The 15,257-nt window shown below is 54.3% G+C and overlaps 2 protein-coding genes across 3 annotated transcripts in view; one reads left to right on the forward strand and one right to left on the reverse strand.

The window, feature by feature from the left end:
• Nucleotides 1–2,434: 2,434 nt before the first annotated feature.
• Nucleotides 2,435–14,450, reverse strand: LOC120517760 (C1q-related factor-like). Its single transcript, XM_039740226.1, has 2 exons — nucleotides 13,417–14,450; nucleotides 2,435–2,946 (listed from the first exon to the last, which is right to left on the reverse strand). The coding sequence occupies exons 1-2, from the start codon at nucleotides 14,395–14,397 to the stop codon at nucleotides 2,767–2,769; spliced, it is 1,161 nt and encodes a 386-aa protein (XP_039596160.1). The 5' UTR covers nucleotides 14,398–14,450; the 3' UTR covers nucleotides 2,435–2,766.
• Nucleotides 7,414–15,257, forward strand: part of LOC120517761 — a 33,181-nt gene continuing 25,337 nt past the window's right edge. For both annotated transcript variants that reach the window (XM_039740232.1, XM_039740233.1), the window contains exon 1: nucleotides 7,414–7,712. The gene's annotated coding sequence lies outside the window, so the exon portion shown is untranslated. The remainder of the gene's footprint in view (nucleotides 7,713–15,257) is intronic.

The following is a 15,257-nucleotide window of genomic DNA, read 5'->3' on the forward strand; positions in this document are numbered from 1 at the left end:
CCCATCTAACAACACCCCCACCACGACGTGCTGGCCGCCACCGGGACTTTATGAAACGACCTGTCTAGCACATACACAGCTCTGCCACGGGACCCCCGGGGGCTATCATGTGGCAGTGCCTGCAGGTCATGCGCTCGCTGCAGCCCCTCGAGGACAGGTGACCTTTGGCGCAGCTGCTTCCTAAAAATGGGCCCAGAATTTAGAGTACCAGTGGGAAGGCAGCAGACATCTCGGAAATGTCGGAAGGTCTGTGAAAGGTTTACTGATCCTCGGACAAGGGGGATCCGCGATCGCGCCCGGGAAGCAGCGGGACCCCCGGGCCTCTACTCCTCGACTCAGGGGGAGATCGGCGTGGCCGGCAGTGCCCACGGGTCCGGGTTCACCTGCTCACAATGGCGGACCGAAGCGCGAAGGCGCGGCGCCCGCAGCAGATGCCTTTATACCCCCCTAACGCCCACCCCCCACCCCCCATCACATCTGGACGGACCGCCGCGCCCGCAGCACGAATGACGAACATCTGCTTGGACTCGGCGGCTCCGTGCGCCTCCGCTTCTAAATTTAGCGCCGCTCTTCTCCGTCTTAATATGGCAGAGGAGGAGCTGAGGCGGCACTGCAGCTGCACCCGGTAACGCGATGCGACCTCGGAAAGGGAGGACCCCCTAAAACCAAGCGCCACTCCTCTCGGGACAGGAGGCACTGAGGTGCCTGAGTGGTGTGCCCACTGCTTCGTGAGGGCTGCGTCCTGATCCGTTTATTGGGCTTGCCGCACCTCAGTCAATGCCCGCCAAAAAAAGGTAGAGGAGCGTGGAGGGCATCAAGTGGCACACACGTCAGAGTCTTCTGTTACTCTGAACATGCCAAGGCAGCGCCACTAGCCGGCAACAAGAAGTCAAAGTGTAGCACTTCTGAAAATAGCCCGCCATTCCAGCACATCTTAATCAGCCCGGAGCTTCTGGGACTCCCGCCTGTGCCCCTCAGGATTCAACACATGAAGTGCGGCCACCCGGGCCACGCTTCCTTGGACCCTTGTGACGAAGTGAGACGCGGCACCGTCCCTACTCCTTCCCTCCCATCTCTCGCTCCTGGTGCGCCCATCAGCAAACCCCCAGCCCCCAACGGGTGTGTAATCGTACTGAAGGGCGCTATATAATGGCTGCGGCCAGGCGTCGATGTCGCGCAGAACGGCTGGCACGCCGTTCGTTAATCTTGATGCGACGTGGCGGCAGGGGACTCCTCGGCTGAGCGCCGCTCTCACTTGCTGTTATCGTCACTTCATTCCCACTGAAGCACGCGGACACTTAAAGCTCAGGAATTCCCAGATCGCTTCAGCTCGCATTATTCTTTTTTAGAAATCCGTCTTTACAAAAGTGACATTTTTTGGGCACGCTGATTTTATTAATAACATGCGTCCATTGCTTTCTTTCGCTTTTCAGACGCTCACTCCTGCAGAACGATGGCAGCTTTACTTCTAATAAGTGACGCGATGCGTGACACACTTCTGCTCGAGCACTTCTGGAATGTTGCAGAAGCAGCGGGCATTTCAAAGGGCTACTGGGGCACATGTCTAGGGGCAAAATGGTAAAGGGCATTCAGGAAGAGGTAGAGGTGGCACTGCGGGGCAGAAATGCCAACCTGTAGTTAAATGGAAAAGATGCCCGCACTTTACATCACCTACCATAGCCGCATTAAGCACCATACCAGGTGCCAGTGCTGTGGGCGTTTCTATGCCCATTCTCATTTCCTCCACCTCCAGTGTCGTTTCTGGGGGCAGTCACACTCTAGTGTCTCCTCGTCACATCTATCACTGACCAGAGCAGAAAGAGCAGCAAAAATGAAGACACAACCGTTGAAGAAGTAGTGAATGAAATGCCCGCTTCCCTGCATGTGGCATGGGCACTAAGGTGGCACACATACATTATGCAGACTTGCATACACACACACACACACTGTGCCAAGGCCGAGGACCTCACCACACCCATCATGGGGCTCATTGCCATGTGTCCAGGTCCACTGCATGACAGTGGCACAACACCAATTTGACCCCTGAGCATGTGGTTCTGCAGCTGGCAGGAGCATGGCATGGACGGCCCGGGGGAGGGGTGTCCAATTCCACTGGCACACTGAGTCGGGTTCTGCTGGGCATAGGATACTCTTCTGAACACTTCCTCCTGTTCACTTCAGTGTGCCAACAACACTCTGATGCCAAGATGACATGACTCAAAATGCCGGTGGGCACAGGAGGCACCCATTAGTTACTTGATGAATCATAGCAGTGCCCCCTAGTGAGTGGCAGAACTTCAAGGTCTCTGAGAAAGCGGGAGAAGCATTTCACTGAAATATTTGCCCTCGAGTGTCCAGCTGCTCCTGCCCGCTGCTGAAGGCTGGCATGACCTCAATGCCACACCGGGGGGGAAACAACAAGGAAGCAAGAAGCACAACAGCAGCCGTTGGTGGACGTGGGACGTTATATTTGTGTTTTATGGATACAAACCCCCCCTTCCAACCCGTGTCAAAGCCAAGCGCATCAGGGGGCATCCCTCATGGGAACAAGGGGGTGGGGGCAGGAAGTGCTGTCCATCTGCGGGCGCCCCTGCCTGGGCAGCGCCTGTGCCAGCAACTTCACGCACCGCTTCAACTGCCACAAAGTCCTTTGCTGGGGTCTGTGCCAGTCCACTTCTCCTGGCGACCCGTGGGTAAGGGAGGAGGGTGAGAGACAGATGAAAAATGAGAGACCCTCTGCCCCCCACCCAGCTGCCCGCTCACCCCTCAGTCTGCATAAATGATGAACCCTGAGAAGGTGCTGTACTTGTTGTTGTTCCCACCATGCGCCTTCCCACCGTCCAGTTTGATGAAGACCTCGTCACCAGCATCCAGATGAAGGATGACGCTGTTACTGGCATAGTCGTAGTTCTGATCGGCATCCTGGGCGATGGCACTGGCACGCACCTGTGGAGACACAAGCCGGGTACATGCCATGAGCTTCACATGAAGACAGGGGGCAGGGTACAAACTGCGAGACCCCCGGGGTGGGCACCATCACACCCTTGTGCCCCCCTGAAGACCACCATACACACGTTGGAATATAAGGACATAACAGGTAAGTCACCGGTAAAGGTGCCAATGTGTGACCTGTGGCTGGTATCATCTATAAGAGTCACTGGTCTGCTTAAAAGGCGCTCCCCACCTAAACACGGGTCCTGCCAGGCTTCTAAAGCAATACCCTCGACATTCCACTACTTTTGATACCCATTTGATGCCCATTTTGATACCACCACCACTTCACCACTTTAATGTCTCCCTAATGTCCGAGTTCTAAGCTTCCTTCATCCATCCATAAATCCCCTCGTCCTGGTGACAGACCCCAACTTCCTGCCGGCCGGTGGTGACGTATAATTCCGACTACGAGGTGGCGCCCTCATCCACTCACGCCAATTGGCTCTTATCATCCGAGGCCAAATAGCCGACCTGCCGCCCGTCACGGTTTGTGATTAGTCGACCGGAGCCCCCCCAGGTGACATATATGTGTGATCTCCAAACACGGGGGGCGCAGCAGACCACACCCGTGATTCAGCGGTAAAACCGAGCTGGGTTTTTGTCACTGACGGCTTTTAAAGTGACCTCTGATCTGTGATGTTCGGACCGCAACACGACACCGCTTGACCTCCCCCAGTTGAGGGTCCTAACTTGAAAGCCAGGCACTGTGCCAGTGCCAGGCAGCGCCCACTTACGCCCACCCTGATGGTCTTCACTTTATCATGAAGGTGAAACCCCAGATTTTATCAAGGGCAGGTTTGGAGGTCCTGAAGTTGGCAAGAATGTCAAGGCAAGTGAATCAAGCTGAGGGTCACTTTAGGGGTCCAGCCTGCGTTATGAACCTTGAACTGGTTTGACCCCAAGCCATGCGCTATATGAAATCAGGTCGGGGAGATGAGCACAGATCCTGCAGTACAGCTGCTGCCATCTGTGCCACCTACAAGAACCCCACGCGCGGTCAGGAGGGGCGCCCGTCATTCAAATCCACAAGTCGTGTTAAAAAGGGACACAAGTGACAAGACGTGGCTGGGAGACGTCACCCTGCGTCATTAGTGGATCATCTTCGGGTTTAGCGGCTCGTCCGGGGTCGATCGCCCACCCTAACATGGCTGCCCGTTCAGTTCCTTTGCACTTCACACTCGGATTTGGATTTTAGTGTCAAAGTCGGGGTGCTGGCGGACGAGCCCTGCCATTGAAGCCACACTGGACTGACTTCAGTTTGTACAAAGCAGATTAGATTAAAATGATTCGGCATCCACAAGGCCACCCAGAGGGACTCAGCGAGCCCATAAGCGACACGAGCTGGCAGTGGGCATCCCATGAGCTCAAACGCATCAAGCAGCCATGTATAGCGCCTTTCACTGCTCGGCTGTACGGGGGTCCGCGCTGCTTCACCATTTCATGATGGAGTACAACTGACAACTAGAAAAATGGAAGAAAGTGACAAAGGGGAGCGACAGTGCGGCTTGTGGGGTCCGGAAACTGCTGCCCCCAGTGCGGGCGGGCGGGCAGGTGGGTGTTCAGAGGTGCCTGTTACATTATTCTGTTTCCGTTCAGTCAAATAGCCATATGTGCCCATTCTATACCCACATTTGAACATCGCCCATCTCACCTCACACCATGCCAGTGTGCCCCCCGGCTGGCTCCTCCTGGGTGTACGGCTGCGGCGACAGACCCCGTGAGAACCGGAGGATGAACAGATCCGGAATATTAAGGATTAGCAGACCACTCCACCGCACTCGTGACTTCATCTTCAGATCGCCGTCCCGGAGAGTCGACACGTGCGCTAAGCGCCAACGCGACCCCCACTGTCTGCCGTCTCAATGAGTTTTTATCTCTTTGGGTAATCAACCAACGTGAGACCACCGCAGACGAATGCACAGAAAATATGCGGAAATAAACACAAACACACAAAGTCACAATGCCAAGGACAGTCGGGCCACCGCATTGCGCACGGGGTGCCACCACCGACCGCCACCTGCCAGCCCGCTTTATGGTACGCGGCCGCCTCGGTTTATGCCTCCCGCACACGTCCCGCTATCAGTTTAAGGAAATGCAAATAACTGAAGGAGACTGTGACAGTTAGTGACTTCAAGAAAAGAACAAGGACAGGAACGTCACGGAGAGGGTTAGTGATGAGGACCTGCAAAATGGAGCGCTGCTGCAGAAGATGGCGTGAAGCGGAGCGGCGTCGCTCCACTTGTGCACAATCCAGTTCGGAAAAGTCATCCGTCGGACTGATCCTCGGACTGAATGAATGCATGCATTTGGCTCCGGGGGTCCCAAATGGTGTGGGGGTCCTGTAACTAAGGTGTCAGACAAGGCAGGAGGACAACATCTACCTGCCTGTCACTGACCTGAACCGATGATCTGTCTGAGGTGGCCATGGAAAAAAGAAAGAAGGAAAGAAAGAAAGAAAGAAAGTGTACCCAGCTTGCCATGTTTGCAGCTGCCAGTGAAGGGTGTTGTCTTTAAAATGCCATCTGCCTCACGTTGTCCATTTTATAAACCAGCAGCTTCGGAAGATTCAAGAGCACCGGAGTCCATTCCGGCCCAAGTGAAGAATCAAGAAAGGAGAGGGTGCCAACCCACCACATGGCACACTTGTGCCCACACCCACTCGCCAATTCAATCCGACAGAAAGGAAGGCACAGCCACACATGCGTGCAGACCCACGGGAAGGGGGGGTCCGATTGTGTTATGGGGTTGTGTCCAGCTGGATCAGCAATGGGTGGAATATCGCGCCTTTCAGAACGAGCTGCCCACTAGTTGTTGTGAAGTTTGAGATCTTTATGTCGTGGAGCAGCCATGGAAGTGAGGCGTCCTTGTTCGGTCTTGGGGACCCCTGTGGCTCCAGCAGTGGGGACCCCCCTGTCTTTATTGCCCAGTTTCTCCTTCTTACTGTGTGATTCTTGTCTGATTCGACATTTAGAAGAAACAAACAGCGTCTTCTGTGACATTCGCCTTATGCTTGTGTTTTATTCACCTTCACAGGCGGACCATTTGCTTCAGGTTTCCAACTGGAGCGCAGACAGGTGAAGTGCCCTGCTCAGGGTCACACAGCGTGGGATTTGAACCCACAACGTCGGAGTTTGGAGTCCACACCTTCAACTTTATCCTAACAGCGCATGAAGCTGACATGGGGACAAATGACAGCAAATGACGGCAGCAGACAGCAGAAACTTCCACACAGGGATTGCTACATTTTCTTGGAATGCAGCAGGAATGTCTGTGTGCCCCATGCAGAAGACTTCGGTGTTCTCCTCGTTTTTAAGATTCTCATCGTGATTTTAATTCTTACGGGTGGCCCCACTCCTGGGCCTGACACCAAGGTGACTGCCACTTTCGTCCGTTCATTGTCACTTGTGTCTGCTCCACTCTTTGCTAACCACCAGATTACAGGCTTTAATTTCCATTTCCGATTTTTCGTGTTTCTCCTCTAAAATTCCTTAAGGAGAACATTCCGGTGAACGCTGATTCCAGTTGACGTGTTTAACACACAAGCCGCTCCGCTCTGCCGCTCGACGATTTCACTTTAGTGGTTTATTTTTGCACAGTTTGCTTCCCTGCCTTACGTGCAGACAGAGCTGAAGGGTGGATGTGGTGGAAAAGACACAGAGGTGGCTCACTGGACATGTGACCGGAGGAAGGCAATGACGGCCACCCGTCCCCCGTGTGAAACAAATGACAGCCTTCAGGAAGGGGGGCCTGGACAGCTGAGCTGTTAGCAGAACAGAGGAGTGCAAATGGCTCTCCTTGTCGGAGGTCCTTATGAAGCCCACTCCCACGTCCAGCATTGTGAGGCGCCCACCTAGTTCAGGGTGAGCTAACAATCCTCAGGACTTGATCTTTAAACTCGCCTTTCCTCGCGACCTGGCGACACGATTCCTCCCCTTTTAATGACTTTTAAAAGCGCATGCGCCGCGCCTCTCGTATGCCATCTAAAGACAAATGCCGGGGGTCGACGGGCGTGCACCTTTTACGACGATCCTTTAATTTCTTCACAACTGAAAAGCTTGGTAAAAAGGAAGCCAAAGCGAAACTTTGAATTTCCCTTTCTGACATTTTGGTTTTAGATGTTTTGATCCCAAAGTTCGTTCCGCGACTTCCCGCCTTTACGCCTGTGCCTCACGCCTGCTATCCTCAAAGTCCCGCCCCCAAGCCGTCCCGTCCTGTCAATCAAGTACATCCATCCATTCAGCACGATAACTTCTTCCTTTCGTCGCGAAGCCGCTTGATTGACACGTCCATCCTCCAATGGATGTTGGAGTCTGGTTTGGGCGCGCTGTGGGTGAGCGTCCTCCTGCACTGCCGGGCGGCTACGAGGTTTGGGATTTCATTGTTTGGATTCTCGAAGTGTGGACGTTGCGGTTCGCCTTCTTACTCGCGGGTCTTCTACTGGAGACCCTCTCGTGAAGACTCGGGGGCCCACACTGTCCGATAGCTCCGTGACCCCAAAATCGGAGCGCCGCCAAGACGCAACTGCAAACCGCTTCACCGCCGCCCACGGGCACCCGAGCGGCCACCAGCCGGACACAGGCGGGAGAGTGCTGACATTCATTTGAGTAAAGCTGTCGCCTCGGCGGGGACGCTTTTAAGGCAAATTAGACCTGGCAGCCAGAGAAGAAATCGAGAAGACGAGCCTAAGAGGTGCTTCTGGATTGGAGATGCAGGAGGAGGTGAGGAGCGTCGGGGACGCAGAGTTTCAAAGTATAGAAATGCAGGGTAGTGCAGGCGCTCGGACACGGAGAGCAGAAGGGCTGACATTTACGAAGTGCCAGGACGGCCGAGATGCGCGGAGGTATTCAGACCCAAGGCCAGCTCTCTGACTTTAGCGCTTAGCAGCCGCTCACTTCATTTTGTTCGTTCGTTGTGATGTTTATTGCAAACCAAAGACACTTTCCATTTGACACTTTCACAATGAGAGAAGAAAGGGAAACGTGATGTCCGCGTCATGGAAGGTCTCATCTAGCGGGTCTGAGCGGCACCCCGTTACCTTCCATTAGTTCTCCCGCAGTGAATCGCTCTGACAGCCGGGGGTTAGGGGGCACATTGTGTGGACAGGAACCCCAGGGTCAAGTGTGCCTGTTTCTGATTCTGAGGCACATCCATGAGAACGAAGAATCAAAGGGCAAGTCCCATGGGCACCGTTTGCCCGAGTCCTCCCTCAAAAGTCCAACAAGAAGGACACCAGCAGAGCACCTCAGTGGAACTCCGGGTTGGTGTCACCAGTCAAGCACATCTAGGGAGCACTGGCCTGTTGGGGGGCACAATAAAGACCATTACACAAAGAGGACCCGTCATGGAGCAGATGTGACACAGACTCAGCTTTTGCCATAAGCCTTCAAGAGAAGTCATGTGATACAAACGTCACAATGTCCACGCCTGTCACATCAACCGATCCACAGTGAAGGAAGGTGCTCATCAGGTTAGAACAGAATGAAGAACTGCTGTCAGAAATTACAAATTAATGCTGAAAGAACAACCGCTCTATGATCTAGGGGTGGACATTCATCTTTCCAGAGGGCAATGACCCCACAGACCAGGCCAGCGTAGGCTTCACGTGGCAGAAAGGTGAAAATGGCCTGTGGCATTCGCCTGTAAGAACCTCACCGTGAAGCCTGCACTGTCCAGTAGCTCTGGGCGCCGCCAAGACAGACCCCGTTAAAGCCCCCATCTCCTGACTGAGCACCTGTGCCACTCTTTCATAATGGCCTTACACAGGGACAACCTCAACATCTGGGCAAAGGTGGGACACACAACAGGGGTGTCAGAAGCTCAGGTCCTGGCACTGGTAACCAGTTATTAATGTCAATAGAATGTTCTGTGTTGCCTTGCATTTTAATGGGGGATGCGCAGTGAGCCCACCGGTGACCAGAACGGCTCGGTCCCGTTTGTGCCAGTGTGTGTGCCCGTCTTGCAGTATTGACCTAAATAACTTTCTGCTTACGCTTTCGTTAAATAAATATGCAAAAAGAGACAGATTACGGCACCAATATGCACGAGCAGGGGAGGAGACTCCCCCCGCAGTGCCCACTCACCACCCACCCCACGGCCCCAAGTAGAGTGGCCTGAGAAGATTCAAAGTACAAACTTGGGGCATACGGATGTGCTGTGGCGCTCACGGCATTCGCAAGGCCATCTATGAAGTAGAAGACAGAGAGCAACAGGAAGCCACCATAGAATGAGTTGTGCCACATTAACAGCTGAGGGCACTTGGGGTGGAGTGAAAATGGTGGCCCAGCAGAGCTCTTAGAGACCCCCGAGTTGGCTGCTTTATATCTTCTAAGGCTTGGCTGCTGGTTAAGAAAAACAAAAAAAAAAAGAAGGGTCCGAATCTCGGAAATGAAGGCAATGAAAACGGAGACAAGGGAAGTCACTAATTTTAAAAAAGAAAACCCGCCGCTGCTGCAGCCCCCCAGGATGCCAGTTGGACACCCCTGCTGCACACCATGTTAAAGAAATCCCAGGCGAAGTGGAATTTGTTGTCTTTAAAAGGTGATTTTGAGTTTCAGTGCTTTGAGGCGTCGCAGGACCCATTAGTTGGTCATTTCTGCGTATGGACGACCTTCAAAGACTCTCAGATATATAAACAGGTGACCGGGCCCACCCGGGGCCCACCCAGAGCCCGCAGGACAGTCGAAACGTATAACAGGAAGCTCAATTACTGAGTGGCACACGCCAAGTGCGGGCGTATTGGCAATCAGCAGGGGCTCAGGCGGGCAGACTGTGTTAAACTAATATGCTGAGATTCAGCAAGGAATCGACAAAACGTTTGATCGGGGGGTCCGCGCCATATTACTGCTATTGATTTTCACAAAGCTTTTGATAGGGAAACTCTCAAGAGGCCTGCGCTCAAACTAAAAGAAGTGGGCGTACAGACGGGGGCAAAACTGGTCCAACTTCAGAATGCAGCAGGGTGAGACGCCAGGGACGCTGGTTGGGAGGTGGGCACTGTTCTTTTAAATTTGTATCAGTGGTCTAGATAATAATGCAACTAATAAGCGGTGTGTATCTGCAGATGACACTAAACTAGGCTGATTGGCGGACCCCCAGGAGTCGGCGAAATGAATGATGAATGCTGCATGTAAAAGCCAGGTGGTGTCACATACGTGGGGCGCTTTGTCCTGTGTTTCCGCGTAGGGCCCACCGGGAACTTAGACACGTACAACAATAAAAGCTGCCACTCTCTTCCTGGCTAGAAATCCCGCAAGAAGTGCAGCAGCGGAAGGCGAGAGTGTAAAGCAAATTAGCGGGACGCAGACGGTCCAAAGATGAACAAAAGGGGACACCAAAGTGGGACACCGTTTTACAAAAGTAGAGAAGCGCCCGATAGGGACGTCCCTGAGTCGAGCAGTTGGCATTTTGTTTGATTTCAGCTGTCCTGACCCTGCTCTCCCTGCCACACTGTCCCCTCACACCTGTCACCTCCCTAAGCCCTGCGTCACCTTGGGATTGTGGCAGGCAATGTCAAGGCCATGTTGTTGTTCGGTTTTTATTCGTCCTTGGTGATGGAATTGGAAAATCTGGGCGCCCAGACTGGCAGCTCCTCCTTTGATGTAAAGGGTGGGGTGCCCAGGACGAGCCCAATCTTCAGACACACACAGCAGCAGGGGGACAGGATTAGCGAAGTCTGCAGCCGCCCCAGGCCAGCGGCTCAGCTGGTGCTTCCGACAGTCTGGGCAAGGGGCTGCCAGAGAAGCCTGCGAGTGCCCTGCCTTGGCTGCCATGGACACACAGTGGGCAGCAGCTGAGTGACGGAGCCAAGGGATTTGAAGAGCAGCCTGTGTGTGTGTGTGTGTGTGTGTGTGACTGGGAGGGACATCGTGCCCACTCTGATTTTTCTCTCTCTCATCCCCGTGGGCATCACGACCGGTGCCAGTCTCTCTAATTAAGTTTGAAAGGCCTTTATGATTAATATCTCCTTGCACAAACATCTTCTGGACTTGATTCAAGTTCCACTTTGCACAACAAGAAGCGCCTCGCCTGACCACCATCGCCCATCCCCTTTCTAATACTACCTCAGCTCTGTTCACAGGTGCCAACTAGTAATCAGAGGAAGGAGGTGCCAAAGCCTACCACCTGGAGTGGCACAGATGTGACAAGACCACAGTCATGTGACCTTTGCTGTCTCCTGCCAAGTCCCCGCCAGGCTCCTTCCCTTCTCCGCACATTCGGCAGCCGTCCCGTGAACAGTCTGTGCCACCATAGATGCCCAAGCAAGGATTGGCAATGAGAGGAAGCAGCTCTTTTGGGCGCAACAGAGCCAATGCAGACCCGGCCCTTCTCTGCTGTGTCCCGACGCCCGTGACCCGCTCAGTCCACCAGCAGATGAGTGGGCCGAGTCCTTCGGTAATCTAGATGCCTTTGCCATGAAGGTTGGCACTCATCACAGATTCCCAGTAATGTTCTGTTATGCAAAGAAATCAATTGTTGCCGGTAAGAAGGAGCTGCCAGAGCCTGGGATGCAGTAATCCTCCATGGAGAACAATGACAGTGAGGCCAAATCCCAGGGATTACACCTCCAGAGCTCGGCAGCAAAGCCCCGGGAAGCGCCGGCCACAAAGCCCCCCACTAGACGCTTCGCTTTTCTTTTTGGGAAGCAGCTTTGAATGTGCGCTCTATTCAGTATAGCGCCATGCCGAAGACTCGGAGGGCTGTGCAGCTACAGATAAGCTGTCAGGGAGACTGGGGGGCTTCGTGCGTGAAATCGGAGCCGATGCCAGGTGTTCCGAGGAGTGGCAGCTTTGTGCGATGGGTTTGAAGAAGCCCATGGGAATGGGAGCCGAAGGAGGGAGCTGTCAGAGGTGCACCATAGTGAGAAGACAAAGTCTAGGAACACGTGGCCCTCCAGAGCTGTCTGGGTAGACCCCCAAGGAGCCCCTGCCTCGCTCTCTGACAGCCGCTTCTTCATGCAGCCTCTTTAATTGCTGTCATGTTTGTAACTAATTTAAACGGCAAGAGCGTTACTGTCCAATTACACGGGGGCCATTTTCCATTCTGCATAATGAGATTTCACGATGGCCGAATGGGTCGCCCTCTGCCACGCTCCGTACCCGGCGGTCTCGTTGATTCTAGTTTGTATAGCGCCTTTCACTCCACTGATGCTGTGGTGCACTTTGCCCAGCTTTACCTCTCCTTGGCTGTGGCTTGGACAAAGTCACTGGGGGGTCAAAATATTCAGATGTGGCAGACTGTGGGGGCGACTTGTAAGCAAGCCCCCCCAAACTGGGAGTCAGTTGGCAGACGAAGGTGTGTATATAGGGGGTACGTCTGTGACCTGCGAAATGACAGACACAGTGCGGGTCAGCACGCTAGAAACCAAAAGCAAGTGGTCTGCAGGGCACGGGGGTCTATGAATTAGAAATGCCACGTCTTGTCCTTTCTCTGCGCTCCTTACGGACTCGCAGTAACGGCTCACATTGGCTGCACTTTGGCGCGACATTTCAGACCAAACGCAATTATCTGTCCCTAATGCTGCTGGCTGCCAGCAATCCGTCTGAAGGATGAGGCCATAAAAGCGAAAAAAAAAAAAAGCCTCAAGAACTTGAAATCCCGCCAAAGCCCCCCTTGTGTCGGAAAGCCGCGAATCGGACTGCGCTGAGGGTCCTCGCCGGCCCCCTCAGCGTCTCAGCTCGCGCCTAAACGGCCGCTCAAATCCCTGCGCATCTGGGAGCGAGCAGACGGATCAGCGGCCGGGGGCTTCGTGTTTTATGTCGAGGAGACCCCGCGAGCTCCTCCAAAGCCACGAAGAGCCCCTCTGCGCCCACAATGTGGCACTTGGCAAACGGGGGCCACTGGCATGCCAAGTAAATCGAGCGGCTCCGCGTTCGCACAGCGCTAATCGGGCTGTTTAGCGGCCGCTGATGGGGGGCGACAGCGACTGAAAGTGAGGCGGAGATGGCAGCGCAGATGTTTAGTTTAAATAGTGGTCGTTGATCTTTATATCGGTGGGCTATACAGCGCCTTTCACGTCTATCTGTCACACTTAGCTGTTATATAGCGCCTTTCAAAGCTATTTATCTGCCACTCGTTTCATTTATTTCTATCCAGCGTATGTGCCTACCTCCCTATTATATAGCGCCTTGCACAGCTCTTCATCTGTCACCCTTCTGTGTTTCTATCCATTATATTTATACCTCAGTTATATAGTGCCTTACACGTCTAAGCTCACTGTCGCCTTCCTCCTCTGCCCCGCCCACCTTTAAACCAGACGGGTCTTTTCACCCCCCAGACGGAAGTCCTTGACTCAACTTTGTTTTGTTGTTTGTTTTTTTTTTGCGCCTCTCGTGCCCACGCAGGCGCACCAAGGGGGGTAGGGGGGTTCACGCCTAATTTTGGGTCCTCGCTCACAGCGACCCCGCATGCTGAGTGGTCACTCACCTGGCCATTCTTGCAGAGGTCGGCCCACATGCTTGTCCCATCTCCGCCTCTCATCAGGACGTGGTAGGTGAAGAAGTAAGTGCCAGGGACGTTGCACATGAACTTGCCAGTGGTGCCGTCGTAGTTGTTGCCCAAGTTGGTGACTACATCGTCAAATTTGAGGATCTCGTAGCCCTCGTGAGGATTCTTGAGTCCTGCGTAAAATGCCACCCGTGGTATGGTGGTGTAGGTAGCAGTGCTGATAGCTCCATTACCTCCTAGCCCCAGGATGCCAGTTTTGCCAGGATCCCCCCTTTCTCCCGGGGGACCCATCGGCCCAGGGGGCCCAGGTTCTCCAGGTGGCCCGGGAGGTCCAGGTTTGCCAGGCTTGCCCGGTTTGCCCTGTGGTCCCTGAACGAGGGTCGACGGTGGAGGTAAGATGCTGTGGTCGCTGAGAGCTTCTGCTTCCGCCCGGATGCTGGCACTGGTGGTGGTACCCTTGGACAGGTAGGGGTCGCAGACCATGCGGCAGGTGCCCAGCATCTCATAGTGGCCCCCATCTGTACCTACAGAACTGACCAGCACCGGGATGAGGATGACCAGGACCAGAACCATCATGACTCCGACGGCCGCTGCCACCAGGGTCTTCCTCCCGATGCTGAATCGGGGAAGAGGCTGAGCTGCCAGCGCTGGTCTCCCTGTTGAAGAAATGGTGCCGGATGGGTGGGGGGTCCTATCTCCGGTGAAGTGGGTAAGATGATCAAACGGGAGGTGCGGCCAGCAGAAGAAGGGGGTAAATCTGGAGCCCCCGAGATGAGAGAGAGACCGAGAGAGTGCTGCGTCGCTGAAGCCGAGATTCCAGAAATGTGTGTGCGAAGTGATGCGCTGGGTGGCTTTTATAGAAGCAGCTGCGGTGCCCCCCAGGGCTGTGTGCCTCATCGAAATGATGAGGGCCGGCGCCTTCCCCTCTGACAGAAGCAGAATAAGAAGGAGGTCCCTCATCACATTTCATTAGAGCCCATCATCCACTTGCTTCTCGGGCGTCCGCAGCACATGCAGCCACGCGCGCGCGCGCACACACACACACACTCACTCGCGCACACACACACTCACTCGCGCACACACACACACACACACACAGCCTTCTATTTAATCCCATTGTTGATTTTATCTGTGAAGCAAGAAAAGATCCTTCAGGAAGGTGGGAGGCAGAGGTGCGATTTGCTGTGGCTTATGTTTTCGACTGTGAAGAGCTGCCAGGCTTTGAGCGCCAGCGCACACACACACACACACACACACACACAGTAATAGAAACGCGCAGGGACTCAAGGCGGGCACACGCCAAGTGCACACCACTGCCCAAACGCGCTCAGGGAGGCAGAGAGACACGAATGTGCACTTGCAGAGTGGCGAGACCCCCACTTGCACTTTTATACGCCACTGTGAGGATACGGTGGCTGGACACGGCCCCCTCCCCCTTAACAATCCCTCCTTGGGTCTCCTTGTGCTCGTCAGTACATTCACAGGGGCACAGAGACCAGCCTTGGTCACCAGAGGCCACCCTCACCGGGACTGGGCCAATGGAAAGAGAAAACTACAAAACCTGGAAAGAAGTTGTGCCACCCTGCTGCCCGTCACGCCAGCCTCTCATCTGTGTCTCCTGCCCCATCCTTACTGGTCCTCACTGCACCTAGCTATCATCTCAAAGTGCCGTCCCACTTCCATGTGCCCACCTAACTTTGTCACTGAGCCGTCAGACCACCTCGGGGGGCATCCTGCTGCAGCAGCGCACGTTCAGGGCCCGGGGGCTCAGCTGTGTGCAGGTGGCATTATGTTCTCCCCGCGTTCTTGTGCGCTTTTCT

This window comes from Polypterus senegalus, chromosome 17 (genome assembly GCF_016835505.1).
Source record: "Polypterus senegalus isolate Bchr_013 chromosome 17, ASM1683550v1, whole genome shotgun sequence".
Classification (NCBI taxonomy): Eukaryota; Metazoa; Chordata; class Cladistia; order Polypteriformes; family Polypteridae; genus Polypterus; species Polypterus senegalus.

Coding starts and splice junctions, on each gene's coding strand:
- LOC120517760 (XM_039740226.1), bottom strand. CDS start 14,397: ATGAGGGACCTCCTTCTTATTCTGCTTCTGTCAGAGGGGAAGGCGCCG. Junction 2,947..13,416: donor ACCTCTGCAAGAATGGCCAG/GTGAGTGACCAC, acceptor GTGTCTCCACAG/GTGCGTGCCAGTGCCATCGC.